Below are 20,659 nucleotides of genomic sequence, written 5' to 3' on the forward strand. Positions count from 1 at the left end.
ATACAGGATTTGAGGTTTTCACGGCGGTGAGTTTGAAGATGGCTGTCTTCTGGGTTGTTGCGCTGTGTAGTCTGGTGGAAGTTTACCGACATTTCAGAGATCCTTGCTGCCTCCATCATCAGGGCGATGAATTCATCGCCCTGATGATGGAGGCAAACTTCTACCAGACTACATGGCGCAACAACCCAGAAGACGGCAATCTTCGAAAGTAAATAATTTGACTATCCTCATCATACGTGCTTTTTAAATTTGTTTCACAGATTGAGATACAAACTATTTTAGGATATTTAATTGTCGTGTCTATGTTTAAGAGTTGGCAATGTATCATTCTTATTGGAAGAGTATTTGTATATGTGGTTTTAGTTGTTCGTAATAGTTCCACGACGATGCCAATATTTTGTAAAATCATGCTGCGATATATTTTCCGAGTTATTTTTTGCACCTAATTTACTGTACGTGGTAACCTGTATGTCAAATTATATTTCTCGTGAACCGCCAGAACCAAACACTCGATGTTAGGAAACTCCCCGCGTAGTTTCTGTAGTACAGAAGTTGCTAGTTTCTGACTCGAAGAAAACTGAAGTTTCTGAATATCTCTGCATCCTTTACACAAGGAATCGATAAGTAACGGGGCATCGATTTCATGACTTAGTATTAAACATCGGAGCATCGGAGCCTGTTCAACGACACTTCTTATAAAATCGTCTGTTGTTCCTTTGAGTGGACGAAACGCCAAGTCTTTCCATAGCTTCGGGTCTTGAGATACTTCCTTCCACCTCTTGTTCACATGCTGGATAGATAAAACCAAGTCCTCCACGCGGCAGTACGAGAAGATTTCCAGCAATATCTCGTCTGGAAAGCTGTCGATTGTGTTTGTAGGTATCATTACTGAAGACTAACTTCTTCAGGATTCTGAAAGACAAATGTATACGGCACATCGGGCTCAGATCGTCATAGACTACACATCTTTCACATTCTAAACTCCGGAACTCAGTTAATTTGCGTTTGCTTCCTGTCGGAAAGATGGACAGTGAGAGAAAGGAATATGCATAAGAAAAGGGAGAAAAAGAAAATGATAAAGAAAATAAGAGAGAGACATGAAGTATGAGAGAGAGGAAAAACAATATGGAGGAAGGATAAGGGTCAAAATGTAGGTAAAAATACATGAAACTGACGAGTGTATTTTCAAAGTCTACGCTGAATAAACTTCCTTTATTAAAGATTGCAGAAATATGTTCCAGAGAAACGTGAGGTAGCATGAAGATGGCTGTCTTTTGTGTTGTAGCGCCGAAAGGAGCCAAAAGAAAGCTTACAAATTAGTGGAAAGCTTCAGGGGAAAGAGAAAAAATTTTGTTAATGGGCACTTTCTCTGTGGCCAAGATTATAAAATGCGTAAAGGTTAAGGGGCACAAAAGCAACCATAGCACCCGCAATGACAAAAATGCATTTGAATTCTGTATAAATAATGCAAAATTTGCAAGACTTCTGTCCCGATGAAATACGCAAGCCGTGAATCGACGTGACTGTGAAGGCGATTCCATAGAAGAATGAGAATGCTTAACTACATCGTGACCACCTCTTACAATCTTATAAAAATCTTACACTTAATTACGTGCGTTTTTTCGTACAAAATACGTGATCACGTGACGTCCGATAATTCGTTATTCCGAGACAGTTGTCTTTATTAGTTAAACGTGTTCATACATCCAAGAAAAGATTTCGGTGAGAAGGTAGAGAAAATAAAAAATAAATGTTAAATCTTTAAGATATTTATCGTATTAATTAAATTGTAATCACAATGGAACAAGACATTGTGTATCTGACGAAATAATTGGTACTTGTTGATTATCGGGACACAAAACGAAAGAGTCGAATATCTGGACCTGCTTATCCAAATAAAATATAAAAATTTGTCATTTATTGAAATAAAATATAATAACTTTCAAGCATATGTCCCTTATCCACACACATTAACCTAACCTAACCTAACCTATTTTAAAGCGATGTGTCCCGATAACCCACAAGTACCAAATAATTTATTATCTGTTAATTGTAACCTGCACCCAAATACGATGCCATCGTGGCGTATGAGAGAGTGATAATAATGCACTATGCAATCTTAATTTTTATATTAGACGTATGGTTTATCGACTTCAAACCCCGACCTCTTTAACCCATAAGAATGTGCGAACTTGCTTGACGAGATAGTGAAGAACAAAACAGTCAGTAATTTCATTAACAACTATCCAGGCTCAATAAGCTATTTCTGCGATGAAATAAAAATAAACTGTTAGCGTCTCCGTAATATTTATATTACAAGTAATCATGACGCTTGTAAGTTACGTATGGCGACTGTATTTGAAAAATGAATGAAGGGTCAAAACAATTTACTTTACACTCCTATATATACATGTATAGTTCGGTAGTTATAAGTATTTACCACCTCAAAATTACAGAAGAGGGTAGAAACAAGTAGTAGAATTTTGGTTATTTACAAAGTTGTATTGATAGTTCGCTCCGATTCCCAATATAGTACCTGTGTCCAACAGGATACAAAAATTAAAGATAAATCAGCGAGTCCTTTCACTGACAGAATTAACATTAATAGAAAACTCTTCTTAGATCAATTTTTACCAACGTGCTAAATTTTAACTACTACACCAACACTAATTAACAAACTGACGCCACTAACACTTACGCTGCGTCTAGCTCAAAACAGCTCATTCCAGTTTTAGACACGTGTAATTTTATAAAGCAACACCAAAAATGAAAGTTTTTAAATAACAGCTTTGGATTTAATTTAGAACAGTGAATAAAATACTTACAATTGGACATATTTTCTGCAGCTATACGCCGTGGCGTATTCGTCTGTTTGTTTACATCTCAACTACTACCTGCAACGTGCGCAGTAAGACTGGGATATGCGCAGTTCCTGACGATATGGATCCGTCCCGCTGAAACAAGAATAGAACAGACGAGGAGGGCAGAGCATAGTCCACTCAGGAATTCTGTAAAACCTGTCCCTTACCCAAACTGTATCCCTGTGAAGACTACATTTACAGTGACTGTACTTGGCGCAGCATGGACGTATGGGCGTATTGTAGCACCATGAATAAACTCCAGGGTGCAAATATGAAATTTTCGTACACAGGCCTATAGACCTAGACAGTTTACGAAGACTCGTATAATGAAATTTCGTTCACACGAATTTTTATATTGAAGGGCAAACCCTCCGTGTGGCTCGCAATCAGAACAGGAACTCATCCTAAATCTTCAGAACAAATTCCATCAATTAAGCAAACAAATAAGAAGATGAAACCAAGAAATTGTTGTTATTATTCCACTGTTCACAAAAATAATTTGGTATTTTATAGCATACATAAATATCTAGTGTTTCTGTTGCTTGAATGTTCCGTTTCAAGCAACAAAACTCTTGAAGATATCCGTCTTCTGGGTTATTGCGCTGTGTAGTCTGGTCGATGTTAACCAACGTTTCAGAGGTCATACTGCCTCCGTCATCAGGGCGATACGGATATCTTCATACTCACCGCTGTGAGAACCTCAAGGCATATTCATCGCCCTGATGACGGAGGCAGTATGACCTCTGAAACGTTGGTTAACATCGACCAGACTACACAGCGCAATAACCCAGAAGACGGATATCTTCATACTCACTGCTGTGAGAACCTCAAGTCTTAAACAAAACTCTTCATTTTTAATCTTTATGACCACTATAACATTACGTTTCTCGGAAATAGCGACTCGCTTTACGACGTTTCGCTTTAAAAACTCTCTCCAGCATCGTAACTGTTCATGAGAGTGGTTACTGAGAACGCGAAACAGTCCGGATAAAAATTAAAAAGTCGTGTGTGAACTGAGTAGGCGTTCAAATCTACCGCTTATTCTGACAGAAGCGTGTTTCAAATTACACCGCATCAGAAACTTTATTAAGAAATGTTAGATCGAAACAAACTGGTTGCGTAAATAAACTTCAGTTATGTAGGATTTTAGGTTTTCACAGCGGTGAGTATGAAGAGAACTCCCGGAGAGAAATTAGAATTCAGAGACGAGAAATGTAAACGTCAGAAAACATAAAATGATGATAACGAGACAAATAAAAATTGAAAAATAAATGTTAGAATGTATGTATATTTTATTTATTTGTGTTACATTAATGACTGTCAGTAGCTCAAAGCACGTTTAACGTAGGGAAATAAATACGAAAACCAACAGGACTAGAAACGAAATGAGGGCAGGAAATTATCAGCAGCATCGAAACGTCATGCAAAACCGATAGCACACACCGGAAGTTCGTTGCTATGGTTACATTTGTACGTATGATTTATCGAACTCGTTTACAAATTATTTTCCCTTTTCTGTACGAAAGCAATCCGGATTTATGCACTGTGAAGAGGAACCTCAAGTAGGTGTCTGCAATACCTCCTACCAGCCGATTAATGCGCCTAGCGTAGACGAAAGATAGCGTACCTTCAGTTCTGACATGACGCCTGTCACTGTGTTGGGGCTGCAGCCTGTTTATTTAGAAGTAGACGCTGTGAGGTCCACAGCGAAGTCCAGGACATGGCAAGACCTGTTGTGGGCGCAAGTGTGCGATTACTGCGAGAAAACTACTTTGCACGGATGGCGGTATCTGACAGAGCCTGACAGACACAGGGTGGAAAGGTAATGTGTTCAGATTCTACAATATTTTATACCCCAATTCCAGGCTGTGGATCGCTATTCTAATAATGTCCCTTCGCTTTCATTCTCTTTCGAAATAAAGAGTTTTGTTTTTTTCGTGCATTGATAAAACCTATGTGAAACAAATGTTAAATGCAATATATAACAGAAAACCTTCCAAAATAATTCAGATCAAAGTAAAAGAAAACAATTTTGCTCGTTCTTTTGTGCACTAAAGAGGAATGTTATGGAATGAACATTAGAACTCATTGAGGAAATATTAGAATAACGCGTTTTAAACTTTGATTTGAAAACACGTAGGAAAGACAGCAGTTAGACAAAATGAGCTTCTAGGGGAAAATGATCCTACATTGAATCATATATAAATAGTGTGACAGAAAGCGGAATGGATTCAAGTGACTTCGAATAGGGGCACCAGTAACAAATCTTTGGGTGCATAAAAGACAAAGAATGTCTTGACTAGTTGAGAAACTATTAGCTTCTAAAGAAGGACTCTATAGTGTGTTCCGCAGACAGATGGACGAAGGTGCATATGTGGAGACAGGTGAATATAAGGACAGACAGACAGATTAACAACCAGTTGATCAATTAGTCAGTTATATCATTTTACAATGGATTTAACTACGTTCTTAATGCACATTCTTCACTGAAAACAAAGTGTCTGAAAGTAAGATGCTCGGGAAATAAGTAAAGAATTTGACATATATTCGACTTTGTGATAAATCTTGGTGAGATGTGCTGTGAGGATGGCAGGGGGGGGGGATGAAGCTGGCTCAGCATAATATTCAGTGTTGTTCTATGGTACTGATGATGATCAAACGTCACGTTAAGTTTCTGAAGTTGACACTTTTAGCAAAGGATACTGTCGTTGCAGACGCAAATTTAAATACTGTTTACGTCAAATTCGAAGTGTAAGTAGATGTGAACAACATCAATTACGAACTTTAATATAAGAGCGTTATGTATTATATTAAGGAACTTGAATCGGACGATGGAGGAATGTCATAAAATGTAGTAGGATTTAGAGGAAAAATATTAAACAAATATTCATTTTACACAGGTTACTGTGGGTGATAATTCAGTTTCTCGCCACTTGGGGAGTTATTTTTATAATTCTGGATGTATGGAGTGAATATGTCAACTCGCCGACAGTGACAACTGTGGACTCCACCACATACCCGATATGGAACGTTCCCTTCCCTGCTATAGCCGTGTGCAATATCAACAAGATCAGCCGTTCGGCAACTTGGAATCTCGCTCAAAACCTGTACGTCACAGAACAAAATTAGCATAATTTTTATTTACTACCTTAATTTCAAAACATCTATTGCCATGTAAAATTTGAGATTTTCACAGCAGTGAGTTTGAAGATTTCTGTATTCTGGGTTGTTGCGCTGTGTAGTCTGGTCGATGTTTTAGAATCACCCTGATGACGGAGGCAGTATGACCTCTGAAACGTTGGTAAACATCGACCATACTACACAGTGCAACAACCCAGAAGACAGAAATCTTCATACTCATCGCCCTGATGATGGAGGCAGTATGACCTCTGAAACGTTGGTTAACATCGACCAGACTACACAGCGCAACAACCCAGAAGACAGAAATCTTCATACTCATCGCCCTGATGACGGAGGCAGTATGACCTCTGAAACGTTGGTTAACATCGACCAGACTACACAGCGCAACAACCCAGAAGACAGAAACCTTCATCTATTGCCATGTTTCGCTACAAATAGCGCAGATACAGCAGCTCCCAAGGGGGCGATAATAAAAGATCTCCTACGAGTAGAAATCAAGTTACTCGTATTTCATGGAATTGAGACATTATGATATTCTCGCCTCTCTACTAAGTAATCCCCGAGAAGAAATTTACTTAACGCGACGCGAATTAAAATGGATCTTAACTAGAAAAAGCGTCTGATTATCTGCTTATAATATGCCACAATGCTTAAAGACAGTTAATACCTGGTAGAAAGTTCTGGTTAAAAACAAATAGGTCTCCACCATAATTGTAGGTAACCCTTGAATTCGAAACTGTAACCCTAAATAAATTTTTAAAATCAATTTATTATCCCCACTTATTAAAACATTTTAACCCAACATTATTTCTCGATTAGAATTTCACTGCGACGTATGTATCATGCGAGGAATTAATGTCAGCTTTTCGACGGAAATTGAGTAAATAATTAATAAACTCATGCTGGTTTGTATTTATCGTGCCACAGTAGCAAAAGCAAGATCTCTGAGTAATTGCTGAATGGCATGGCAATTTGCATTTCCCTTATCAAAACTAGCAGAATGAATTATCTGTCGATAATTCATTTATATATCTCGATCGAGGTCATCAGCGTTTTGACGCTAAGTAGCCTTGTAAATGGTTACCAACTTTTTGGAGAAAAAGTGACTAATTCATGCCATACAGATGAGAAAGATACGGTCCTCCGAAATGATAGCAATTACCTACAGATTACAAGGTATTACAATGTATAAGACTATGACCAGCATCTTTAAAGTCTACAAATTTCAAATCTCACTTAACTATGAAGCTACTGTCATAAGTAGGTCATCATACATTTCATATTTAATTCATTAAAAGGATAGTTTTAAAATATATTAAAATTGTCCGTCAATCACAATAAAGTAATATAAGATAATTAAATGGTTAAAATATTATCCTTTGTTCCGTATCGAGTACTCGATTTACATATGGAACATTCTCGACATGTTTCAGCTTTCATAGAGCCGTCATCAGGTGTATGTTATAAACTCTTAATTCAATTACTAATTTTTAATTTTCGTATCATTTCTTCCCTTCTCGAAGGTATCACCACCTTGTCGAAGGCAATCTGCCGGGTGAGGAGGCTTGCGTGCTCAAATGACCCTTAGGGCTATGCCGGCCTGAGCTTCGGCTCATGGTAGGGTCACCCAAGCCGGACAGGTCTAAGGAGATGCGCTAGACTAAGAGTGATACCCTGGTCCTCCAGGTTGGGGGTTGGGTGTAGGGCTAACAACCTTTCACCTTTAAAAAAATATGTGTTACGAAAAAATCAACCAAGCCTCGGATCAGGACGGACTCTTTGGCACGACCACGGCAATTGAAAAAGGACATGAGATTTGGTACCTGGAACATTAGGAGCCTCTATAGGGCTGGGGCACTGAAATCAGTGTGTAGGGAATTAGGTAATTATAAGTTAGACTTAGTGGCAGTGCAGGAAGTGCGATGGGAGGGGGAGGGCACGATCCCAGTGGACAATTTTACATTTTTCTATGGAAAGGGGAATGACAATCATCAGCTAGGGACGGGTTTTTTTGTTCATAGCAGAATTAGGGCAGCAGTTAAGAGAGTAGAATTTGTTAGTGACAGGTTGTCTTACGTAATTTTGGAAGGACGTTGGTGCGACATCATTGTCCTTAATGTTCATGCCCCAACTGAAGACAAAAGCGATGATATCAAGGATAGCTTTTATGAAGAATTGGAATCAGTATTTGATACATTTGGCAAGTATCACATGAAAATTCTGCTAGGAGATTTCAATGCAAAAATTGGGAGGGAGGATGTCTTCAAACCCACAATAGGCAGCGAGAGTCTCCATGCACTTAGTAATGATAATGGCGTCAGAGCAGTGACCTTCGCTACGTCAAAAGATTTAATTGTAAAAAGTACAAAATTTCCACACCGTGATGTTCATAAATACACTTGGACTTCCCCAGATGGCAGAACACACAATCAAATAGATCATGTTTTAGTAGATAAGAGAAGGCAGACAAATGTAATTGATGTGAGATCATTCAGAGGAGCAGATTGCGACACTGATCATTATCTGGTGGTAGCAAAAGTGAGGGAGCGGCTTTCAGTAAGTAGACGAACTAAACAAAATTTTGACACAGAAAGATTTGATTTGAAAAAATTAAGTGAGGGAGAGGCAAAGGAACAATATCAAGTTGAAATTTCGAATAGGTTTCAAATTTTAGAGACAAATGAGGATAATGAAAGTGTGGACATCAACAGGGAGTGGGAAAATGTCAGAAACTGCATCAAAATTTCAGCAAAAGAGAAACTAGGATACTACAGGAGAAAGCAAAATAAACCGTGGTTTGATGAAGAATGTTCAAAATTAATAGATCGAAGGAAGCAAACAAAATTTCAATGGTTGCAGAACCCAAACAAAACAAATGCGGATAATCTATGTAACGTGAGACGTGAGGCTAGTAGAACCTTTAGGACTAAGAAAAGGGAATACCTGAAGGGCAAAATTGCTGAACTTGAGACAAATAATAAGGAAAAAAACATCAGAGACCTGTACAGAGGCATTAATAACTTTAAGAAAGGATATCAACCCCAGACTAATTTGGTAAAGGATGATAGTGGCAATTTGCTTGCAGATCCAATAAAAATTGTGAATAGGTGGAAAAATTTCTTTAGCGAGCTCTTAAATGTTCATAATACTGGTGATATTAGACAGATTAAAATGCATACAGCTGAACTGTTGGTGCCAGAACCTAGCTTAGATGAAGTGGAACTAGCCATTGGGAAGTTGAAAAGTTATAAATCTCCAGGAATTGATCAGATTCCGGCCGAATTAATTAAAGCAGGTGGCAAAGGGTTGCATATGAGGATCCATAAGCTCATTCAGTTAATTTGGGATAAGGAAGAGATGCCACATCAATGGAAGGAATCCATAATTATTCCTATTTATAAGAAGGGGGACAAGACTGAGTGTGGTAATTACCGAGGAATATCGCTGCTATCAACCTCATACAAAATTCTATCCAACATTCTTTTGGCAAGATTAACCCCATATGCGAATGAAACTATTGGGGATCATCAGTGTGGGTTCAGACGAAACAGATCAACGATTGATCAGATCTTTTGCATTCGTCAGATACTAGAGAAAAAATGGGAGTTCGGTGGGACTGTACATCAGTTATTTATAGATTTCAAAAAAGCCTATGACTCTGTGAAGAGAGAAGTGCTATATAATATTCTTATTGAATTTGGTATACCAAAGAAGCTAGTGGGTCTAATAAAAATGTGCTTAAATGAAACCTGCAGCAAAATTCGAGTAGGTAAATATGTATCTGAGACATTCCTCATCAAGAACGGTCTAAAACAAGGAGATGCTTTGTCTCCCTTGCTCTTTAACTTTGCTCTAGAATACGCCATCAGGAAGGTCCAAGGTAGGCAGGAGGGTTTGCAATTGAACGGGACACATCAGCTATTGGCATATGCTGATGATGTTAATTTATTGGGGGACGATATAAATACAATAAAGAGGAACGCAGAAGTTTTACTAGAGGCTGGTAGACAAGTGGGGCTGGAAGTAAATTCAGAAAAAACTAAGTACATGTTAGTATCTCGTCATCAGAAGACAGGCGGGCAAAATTATCTTAGGGTAGCTAATAAATCCTTTGAAAGGGTTACAAAGTTCAAATATTTGGGAACAACAATAACAAATCAAAATGATACTTGTGAGGAAGTTAGGAGGAGACTAAATTCCGGAAATGCTTGCTACTTCTCAGTCCAAAATATTTTGTCTTCCCGTCTGATTTCTAAGAACCTGAAAATTAAAGTATACAAAACAATAATCTTGCCTGTTGTTTTGTATGGGTGCGAAACATGGTCTCTCACTCAGAGGGAGGAACACAGATTGCAGGTGTTTGAGAATCGGGTGTTGAGGAGGATATTTGGGCCTAAGAGGGAAGACGATGGGGCGTGGAGAAAACTGCACAATGACGAGCTTAAAAATCTGTACTGCTCCCCCAGTATTGTGAGGGTGATTAAGTCGAGAAGAGTGAGATGGGCGGGACATGTAGCGCGCATGGATGGGACAAGAGGTGTGCACCGGGTACTGGTTGGGAAACCTGAAGGGAAGAGACCGCTGGGGAGACCTAGACGTAGATGGGAGGATAATCTCAGGCGGGATCTATGGGAGATAGGAGTTGAAGGAAACTGGATTTTGTTGGCCCAGGACAGGGTCCGGTGGAGGGCTTTGGTTAATTCGGTGATGAACCTTCGGGTTCGGTAAGCCATCTAGTTAGTTAGTTATCATTTCTTCATTTTTCACATTTTTCAACAAATGTTGATACAATGTGAAAAATGAAGAAATGATACGAAAATTAAAAAAAAATAGTAATTGAATTAAGAGTTTATAACATACACCTGATGACGGCTCTATGAAAGCTGAAACATGTCGAGAATGTTCCATATGTAAATCGAGTACTCGATACGGAACAAAGGATAATATTTTAACCATTTAATTATCTTATATTACTTTATTGTGATTGACGGACAATTTTAATATATTTTAAAACTATTTTTAAATAAAATCACAATATGACGCACCTACAATATCTCATTAAAAGGAATATAACATGTTCCTTGTAGGATGTGATATTTCCACGGCAGTGAGTCTGAAGATGGCTGTCTTCTGGGTCGTTGCGCCGTGTGGTCTAGTAGAAGCAGGAAGGACCTCTGAACGTCGGTAAACTTCTACCAGACTACACGGCGCAACAACCCAGAACACAGCCATCTTCAACATGCTATTTAGCACATAAAATTAATGCTCTTAAATCTAATTCATTCCAATGCCGTGATTAAACTGAAATATGTATAAATCAATAGCAGACTTTTTTCTCTCAATGACGACTGACGAATTTATCTCCTTCGGCTTTAGGTCAACTTACCACACTTTTACTCTCACTTGTTACTTGCTACATAAATATTCGTTGTTTAAATACTTTTTCTTTCCCTCAAGGGATTTAGATATCCATTAAAACCAAATATTTAATTTAATAATAAGGAAAAATTAATTAAAATTTACTTAACACAGTATAAAACATGTTTGTTACTATAAAAATTAATTTTCAGTCTTTTGCAGTCTAAAGCACCTCGATAATATGGAAGAGTAAACAAGTATTTCTAAAAATACGTGCATCTACTCTATTCTCGCCTCAGTTTGTAAATCTACACTCTATCATGTAACCTCCATGTGCATGCAGAAATGTAATTTATACACATTTACGAATTATAAAGATACGAAATTAAAATGTTGTTATTTCCACAGGAGCAAATCACGTAACGTTTCGACAGAAGAATTATTTAGCTTGATGCAGTACCTCGGACGTCTTTATGACCATGACCCGGATGACATCAAAAAAATGCAAAAACTGCACAGTATATTGGCAGACAAAAACGAAAACTACGATGTGGACTCCATGATGAAGAACGTAGGTCCAATTGCAAAATCACCTTCTACGCCCCCATGCTTTCTACTTATGCTCCTTTAATACTTCATAGACTCTTTCCCCAAATTATTGCTTCTTTATATTGCAAAAATGGATGTTTGTACCATTTTTCAGCAAGGTTGACCCTTCGTGTTACAATGCAGACGACTTACAAATTAAGGAGTTTGACGACATTTTCCACATCGTAGCTTAACCAGGCCAAGGCACAAACCCGTTCGATTCTCTCTACCAAGTTTGTGTCTCGGCGCTTCTTTAGAATAAATTGCAGAAGCTAAATGTAATGTATTACCATGTAACGTGGTCACTAAAAGCCTAATATACACAAAACGCAAAATTAGCTACAAGCGTATAAGTGTTGCAAGAGGTTTCCTGTTTCATTTCATTTCATTTTATTTTTATTTAATTTAATTTGTTTTATTTCATTATAATATAGTTTACATATATATTTTAATATTTTTAATTTACTTTATACTAATAGTTTCATTTATTTGTTTTATTTATTTTATTGCATTTTTTGTATTTTGTTTGATATATATTGTTGATTTTATAATATTTTATATATATTATTGTAATATTTTTATCTTACTGTATTCTATTTTGCTATATTTTATATTTCACTAGGAACCAAGATATCTGAAATATAACATCATTGACATAATTTTAACTATTTTAAGGAAATGCAAATAATTCCAAGTACTATCCACACTCTTAAAAAACCGAGTTGTAATTAGTATGTGCTTTAATACTGCAGTGAAAAATAATAGGAAAATCTGAAATAGTGCTTAAAATACCTTTTTAAGGAAAATGTAGCAAAGTAGATATAATTTGCATAGTTAATTATGTTTACTTAATTACGCGGAAGTATCAGCACATCTGTACTGCTGTGGTGTTTCAATATGGATTCTGTGATACATACATTCAGTTCGTCAGTCACTTGGTCTCAGGTATCAAACTGTGTTAAAACTGTTTCAAACCGTTTCGTAATAATATAAGAAACAGGTTGTCAATATCGCTTGCATTCCATTATAGCCCAGAACGTAAACATTCTCTGAAAACTAAATGCCACATTTGTGTCCTTATGAAAATTATACATCTGAAAAGTTACAGTGGTGTCTACTTTGTTACGTAAGTGTTAAACATTGTTTGAAACACTAAGGCACGATACACTCCAATTCATCAGTGGCTTGACGATTGTCTGTAGCACTTAAGTTTCGTTTCTTTGGTCAGCTGACTCCTCAGTGTGACCAACTTCTGGTACGTTGTCGTTGGATGGGCGTAGTTAAGGACTGCTCAGAGATGTTCAAGATGAGAAAGTCAATGGAAGGCTATTGTTGTTCCTTCAATTACATTCGGTCTTCGGATGACTTTGAAAGGTAAGGGGAGGTTCTCTTTTTCTTTGGATGACAGTACACTACAGTTGCAAAGTATATTGGTATAAAATTAATACACTTAATGTTAAATTATACGACAAATAAAAGAAAAGTTCCATTCCTGCTGCTCACAGGTTTAACAGCGATAATTAACTGTAGTGGATTTACAACGAAAATTTCACAATACTGTTTACGTAAAATGCTAAAAATTTAAGAATTTTCGTTACCAGGCAGATAACCTGGGCATGACGCGGAATAGATGACAGATTTGAATCGTAAAATTTAAAGAGAAGAGATCACTTGTGACTCCTACACACAAGTTTGCGCATTATATTAAAACAAATCTTAGATAAAAGTGATGTGACGACATGAACACCGTAATCAACTTTCTGACTTCATAAAAGCGGATAATTTATTGACCACTGATCGACTACGTATTAGCTTCCGAAGAGGCGCTATGCTCTTTGTAATTAATTTGGTACGTACTGTACGTTACCAGAACAGTTTCAAATGTAATTATAAGCATACAGCAAGCTTCAAACATTCATCAGAAAGAAACTGTTTCAATAAATTTACGTAGAATCATTTGTAAATCAGCACAATTTTATGCACGTTTCATTTAATAGACTGTGCCTTAATTTAGAGGACTGCTATAAAAATGTTAGTATTGTGGGCAAATTCTGTGATTAAAATTACCAATAATTAATTCTGAGATACTGTTTGAACTTATATGACATCGCATCATCACGCAGTTCTTCTTTCTATGCAGACCAAACAAATACAAAATCATTATGTAATTGTTCATAATTAGGTTTAGGTACCACTTTCTTTCCAAACAACAATCTCCTTTTTAATTACATTGCTGACGACAACACTTTTATATACAGTCAATTTTGCTCGTCAAACTGTGTTGACTAATATTAGGCGTTGTTTTATCCGACAGCAACAATGAATTCGCGAATGTCTCAGAAGGGATGTACGCGACGGCTCCAGGACACTACATGGGTCTCACAGTACTCGTTAATCCACAACCTGAGGATTATTACTATCCACTTCTTTCATCTTATGGCACAAAGGTAAAGAGAGTATAAAAACTCACTCAAAATTAAACGTGAAGATTTCTGTCTTCTGGGTTGTTGCGCTGTGTAGTCTGGTAGATGTTAACCAACGTTTCAGAGGTCATACTGCCTCCATCATCAGGGCGATGAGTATGAAGATTTCTGTCTTCTGGGTTGTTGCGCTGTGTAGTCTGGCAGATGTTCTCCAACGTTTCAGAGGTCATACTGCCTCCGTCATCAGGGCGATGAGTATGAAGATTTCTGTCTTCTGGGTTGTTGCGCTGTGTAGTCTGGTCAATGTTAACCAACGTTTCAGAAGTCATGCTGCCTCCATCATCAGGGCGATGGTGAGTATGAAGATTTCTGTCTTCTGGATTGATGCACTGTGTAGTCTGGTCGATGTTTACCAACGTTTCAGAGGTCATACTGCCTCCGTCATTAGGGCGATGAGTATGAAGATTTCTGTCTTCTGGGTTGTTGCGCCGTGTAGTCTGGTCGATGTTTAGCAACGTTTCAGAGGTCATACTGCCTCCGTCATCAGGGCGATGAGTATGAAGATTTCTGTCTTCTGGGTTGTGGCGCCGTGTAGTCTGGTCGATGTTTACCAACGTTTCAGGGGCCATACTGCCTCCGTCATCAGGACGATGAAGATTTCTGTCTTCTGGGTTGTTGCGCTGTGTAGTCTGGTTGATGTTTACCAACGTTTCAGAGGCAGTACGACGTATTTAGCTGATCGTTTCTGCTCTGTTCCAGCGTATGGAATACCACTGAACCACGAAAATATGGCTTTTTATTTTTCGTTTTTCAAAGTGTTAGCCGGGCTAACACTGCTGCCATGAACGCTCCGCCCCTGACAATATTAATAATAGTTGAATAAGACAAGACGCGAATTAGCTGTAATTAAAATGGATAAATAGTCTGAAACAAAGTTGTTTTTGTTGTTGTTTTTTGGGCGAAGACGTTAAAAGCTTTCATAAACATTTTACAAGCATCGGCATGTAAATAAGACCTTTTGTCGTTCGTGTCAGTTGTTGGTGTTCAACCCGAAAGACTTCCCCGACACACCCAGTGGCGGTCTGATCGAGAAACTAGTGCCTCCGAGGACCGAGGTGTTCTTCCGACTGGAAGCGACTTCGGTGTACGCTGTACCCAGCGTGCTGAATTTCGACAGGAAGCAGCGAGGTTGCCTGTTCACGAGCGAGTTGTCCACACTTTTCCTCGGCTCCTACTCCTACAGCGATTGCCTTATGAACTGTCGAATTCGGAGCATCCACACTCTCTGTGGCTGTCTGCCCTTCTATTTCCCCATTCGAGGCAAGTTCCATTCAGACACATCGATTTAAACTACTCAAACGCTAGTCTACAAACTCTAGCCGTAAGAACTGCTGAGAAACCAATAAAAGCTTTTAGATAATTATGTATACAGATTAACTAAAACAACACAAATATTGTAAAAATTTAACTGTTTATAAAAAAATTCACTTCTTTTACACCTTCGGGTGGGTCAGACAATGAGTTCTTCCGGTTTTCCTGCATATGAAATGAAAGAAACTAGAGCGCAATTAATGTCTTTGCAAATATCGATTGAACTAATCAGATAATATCGATTTTAATTACAATTTCAGGAAAAACCAGAAACTGTAACCTGCTGGATATCCCTTGTCTCAACAAATATAGAGGTAAGTACGTATTTTTTGTTGTAGTTTTTTAACCATAACTATTCAGTGACACAAATACTCAAACAGAACGTCGTAGTTGAATGGTTAATACTCTTGCTTCGTATTCGAGAGGTCCCAACATCAAATCTAGGCCCGGAGACGACAATGTTGAATAAGGTTTTCCGTGGTTTTCGTCAGTTCCTCTAGGGATACTGCTTACGTTAGTCCACGACCGCTTCCTTCAATATCCTTTCCAAGTCACTATTCACGATTACATCTCATTCGACACTACATAGCCTAGTCTGAGCTACTGAAAACGCCATTACAGAAGCTATAAGACAATAAGAGAGACTGAAATGATCTATAGTTAACAGAACCAAAATGACGTGCATCGTAAGTAATGCTGACGTTCCTTAAATATTGTCGCTTTCAGCAATGTTCACGAAGTAAAAATGCAGTTTAAAAACATATTATTTGTCACAGATGTGAAAGATATTCAGAAATGAAAAACGTGTAACATTTATGCCACAGAATTCGATTATTTATAGACTACCGTTCAGTCGGTCTGTTTTTTTAACAAAAAACTTCGAAAATTTTGGAACGACTCTGTATAGAGTATAAAATGTCACACAATTATTCAAATACTATTCTGCACATATGAAGAAAACGGTGAGAGCATTTTACGTACAAACACGTTAACTTAAAGAGTCGTTATTAAACGTTATCCTATTTTGTACGTACCAGTAATTAACAATGGCTAAGTAGAATAGTAATATATTTAATCCCATTCTATTAGCAAAATTTTCACCTTCAAGTTAGATAAGCATACAAATATGTACTATTTGCTAAAATATCTTCCAGTGTGTCATTAAGCTGATTCATAATTTTAGATATCTTCCTTCGTCTACAAATTTTAAAAAAATATAAAATGTTTTACAAGCATACGACGTTTCGAAAGATAGTTCTGATTACATCATCACGTAAAACCATACAACAGTCATTTTGATTCATTAGAAGGATCAAATTCCAATTCCCGGATATAATTATGGAAGACGAGCCAGATTCTGAAACGTTGTGTGTTTTTAAATTTGTTTGAATACTTTTGAAGTATTTAAATTTATAGACGAATAAACAGTCTAAGAACATTAATCAGTTTACCCCCAACCTACTTTGTCCGCGCTAAGAACCCTGTCTGTGAGTATTCGCCATTACGTTGTTGCAGAGAAGTGGTCTACCCTGCGACCCACGGAAAACATTCCTGGCTTGGCTGCAGAGATGCAAGAGTCGATATCGTGCGAGGAATGTTACCCGGCATGTTCCGACACGTCTTACCACGTGCAGACTTCCTCAGCAGACATGTCGCAGACCCCGTATTTTCGATCCCAATTCATGTGAGTCCACTTCAAACTGGCGTTTGCCAGCTCTTACTTCTCCTCCAGTCATTAACACATGATGAAAACATTGCCCATACCGAGAAATAGCGTGTCTCCAAATTCTTCTTGAAATTTCTTTTGACTTAGTTACGGTACTAAGCTTTACCTCTGCCCCGTCCTCACCTTCTAATACAAGCATAAATAACACAAAAATAGTGCGTGGTGAGTATAATGTATTATGAGACGAGAATATTTGTGATAAATTATGAAACTGTGGAACAGAAGATTTGGGAGCAGTATAAACGAGGAAAGAATGTTTTTCTGCATTCTTGGGGACAGCGGATGGTGAAACAATTCATACGGAATTTGATTAAAACCTATCGATTTGTTCAAGCATTATTACGCTGAACAAACACATAACAGACATTCACACAGACAGCAATTTGCAATCCAATCCAATCCAAAGTTTTGTTCGTTAGTTTGACTATTAATTGCTTGTTTCAGAGGTTTTAACCCCCACTGAGTTGAGTTCATTTACTTTTTCTGTTGTACCTTCTGGAATAAAACCAAAACCAAACTGTAAATTGTGTTCCGTCGTGAGATATTTGTACTTGGCTGCTGCTGGACAGTTGTGTCAAGCCGTGTCATATATTACTGATTATGGTAACTTTCACATTGCAGGGCAAACATAACCCTGAAAAATCACAGCGTATTTCACCTCTACTTTGGAAGCAAGAACACGCTTCGTTTGAAACAAGATGTGCTGTATTATTGGTATGACCTGCTAAGTAAGTTAACTCAGACATTCATTCTCCTCTACTTAGAACTTAGAACAAAAGTAATCTTAAAAGGTAGCATCCTGTTCTGTATATTAATCTTTAAAGTTCTATGAATACCGTCTACATAACTATGCAAATGTATATTTCAGTTACAATAGAGGAATATTTGCACTTCATGTTTCGTCAACGAGGAATCATCGGATGTTCAGGTAAACGTACTAAACGACACTGACATACATTAAAATTTATAATTTACGTAGCAGATGAGTATGTGTAGATTCATATTTACAAAATAAGAGAAAATACAGTAAAAAAATAAGTAGCTAAAAACTTATTAAAATTTTCAAATAAATAAAACAGTAATACTAAGTATAACAAAATTTGAACTGGAGTCTTCTTTTCTGCGTTATAAAATGAGGTTTCGTAGATTGGTTGTTCGGCCTTGAAGACTATGGAATTAGTAGTTTAAACTCAGCCACCTTAGATTCTTAATTTCACTGTATATCTTCAACCACAGATAAGAAATCTGCATCATGTGGCCGTTTCGTCGTAACCGCACAAGAAAAGTATAGAAGACATCAACAGCCTCAGTCTTCAAGGCCTTACAACTGGCCGATGACCTAGATCGAAGCAAGGATGTTAATCCTTATTTGCTGATTGAGGTTTCTCGTATTTTAGGTAACTTCGGCGGAATCTGCGGTCTCTTCGTGGGTTTCAGTCTCATCAGCATTGTGGAGTTCGTCTACTTCTTCACACTGAGACTCTTCTTTGTTGTGAGGGACACCAAGGAGGAGGATACGAGAGACAAAATCGAGTCTCGGAACAAAATTACACGCCGTGCTCACAACAATGGAAATATTTATTGGAGAGAAATCATGCCACGCCAAGTTGCATCTCGCTACTGAATTAGTCCGACCATGGCGTCTAAAGCAGTTCTTGTGCATATTCACCATTCTATCCTATAGGTAACAGTATGTATTTACCCCAAGGTATAACCTTCCCCCACTACACAAACATAGACGCACGGTATCTTTAGAGTGTACCTAACTACAGGAACAAATTATACTTAAAATTAAATATCACGACTTACACAAAATGTGTGTAATTTCAGCTTTGCCCTTCATTAAACGGTTTACCCACAGAAGTTCAATCATAATATAGTTCATATTTTGTTTGCAAGACAATCTCCATTTGTAGATTACGAAAATGGAAATAATTCTTAAGACACGTTTTATCTCCGTTAAAGATACACTCAAGAATACTAATTATTTTTGTTCTATAGAAGGCTAAAAATTCACGAAACATTATGTTCACGTTTAATTAACATTCATGGCTCCAAAGTAGTTGCTTTTTATTGGGGGGCTGAGTAAAAATAGCAGAACATCAATTATGTTTCCATGCACTGTTTATCATATAAGCCTATGCAGATCACATTTTCAATGTATTATATTATTTCAATGTGAGTGTATAGAGTAAATTAATTAACAGCACTGTATGGACCGTAAAATGTATTTACTGTACCAATAAATTCATCACAAACAAGAAAACACCGCCTTTTAAATGTATGATCCTCCCTACAAACAAATCTAGGAACATTACGTCCATACGTTTATTTATGTTTAAGTTTGTTCTGTTTCCAGTAGACGTAGGTCTCATTGCTTACAAACGCCATAAAAATTTTGGCTAGAAATCCTGAAGTGAAGAGACAATACGGGAGACCTAGGCATAGATGGGAGGTTAATATTGTCGTACGTATTAAAGTAAGGCATTAGAACGCGAAGTGGGTTAAACTGACTCAGGACAGAATCCAGCAGCGTGTTCTTACTAACACAATCATAAAACTTCGAATTTTGCGGATTTATTGACCAGCTGAGCGACTATTATCTTCGAAATAAAGACTCTATCCCCACGGAGTTAGTAAATTAGCCTCAAAAACAATTTTCAAATTCAGAGTGTGATTCTTAAGTAAATCTGCTCGACTGATGTATCATTGTATGGATGGTTAGATGGATGCGAGAAATAAAGTGAGATTTGTGAAATAGTAGGATATTAGTCTTAATATCTGTGTTTCACATTTAAATATCGATGCAAGAATTTTCCAGAATTCCTCCAATTGCATGGCTAAAAACTGGACACAGTCGGCTAATCATGTTCGTAAACGGATAGAAGATTTTCTAGAATGTAAGAAGTGCATAACACATTAGGCAGCACCAGCATACGTATTGGATTGTATTGGCGCCATGACAAGAGGACTTTATCTGGAATCCATAAACATTATTCAAAAATCGATCTGAAGGAGCTCCATGACTCAATTTGAAACTATGTGGGACAACGAAAAAGAAATTCATTTACATTCAGACGTGCAATTACTTTACATAATAGATTACAATACGGGATATTTTTAACTTCATATTTGATATGAAACAGTATTATAATTCTTAAAGGGAATATAATATTACTTATATCTACAGT

The 20,659-nt window shown here is 37.4% G+C and overlaps 2 protein-coding genes across 4 annotated transcripts in view; one reads left to right on the plus strand and one right to left on the minus strand.

Annotated features, from left to right (window-relative positions):
• Nucleotides 1–20,659, minus strand: part of LOC110832853 (gustatory receptor for sugar taste 64f) — a 48,045-nt gene that overhangs the window by 19,341 nt on the left and 8,045 nt on the right. For 2 of the 3 annotated variants that reach the window (XM_022070253.2, XM_022070263.2), the window contains exon 1: nucleotides 2,826–3,343. The exons of the other annotated variant lie outside the window; for it this stretch is intronic. In XM_022070253.2, coding sequence (XP_021925945.2) covers nucleotides 2,826–2,835 — 10 coding nt within the window. In that variant the 5' untranslated portion in view covers nucleotides 2,836–3,343. Of the gene's footprint in view, nucleotides 1–2,825; nucleotides 3,344–20,659 lie in introns of those variants that run through there. 3 annotated transcript variants of the gene reach the window in all.
• LOC110832846 (sodium channel protein Nach) lies at nucleotides 4,311–19,728 on the plus strand. Its single transcript, XM_087348777.1, has 11 exons — nucleotides 4,311–4,683; nucleotides 5,762–5,968; nucleotides 11,769–11,931; nucleotides 13,177–13,322; nucleotides 14,263–14,395; nucleotides 15,406–15,691; nucleotides 15,788–15,795; nucleotides 15,975–16,056; nucleotides 17,258–17,426; nucleotides 18,090–18,196; nucleotides 18,866–19,728. Exons 1-11 carry the CDS (start codon nucleotides 4,502–4,504, stop codon nucleotides 19,090–19,092), a joined length of 1,710 nt encoding a protein of 569 aa, XP_087204903.1. The 5' UTR covers nucleotides 4,311–4,501; the 3' UTR covers nucleotides 19,093–19,728.

The sequence above is a fragment of the Zootermopsis nevadensis genome, unplaced genomic scaffold (assembly GCF_977971745.1).
Source record: "Zootermopsis nevadensis isolate Lab colony 2312 unplaced genomic scaffold, Znev_1.0 Znev_ptg000013l, whole genome shotgun sequence".
Classification (NCBI taxonomy): Eukaryota; Metazoa; Arthropoda; class Insecta; order Blattodea; family Termopsidae; genus Zootermopsis; species Zootermopsis nevadensis.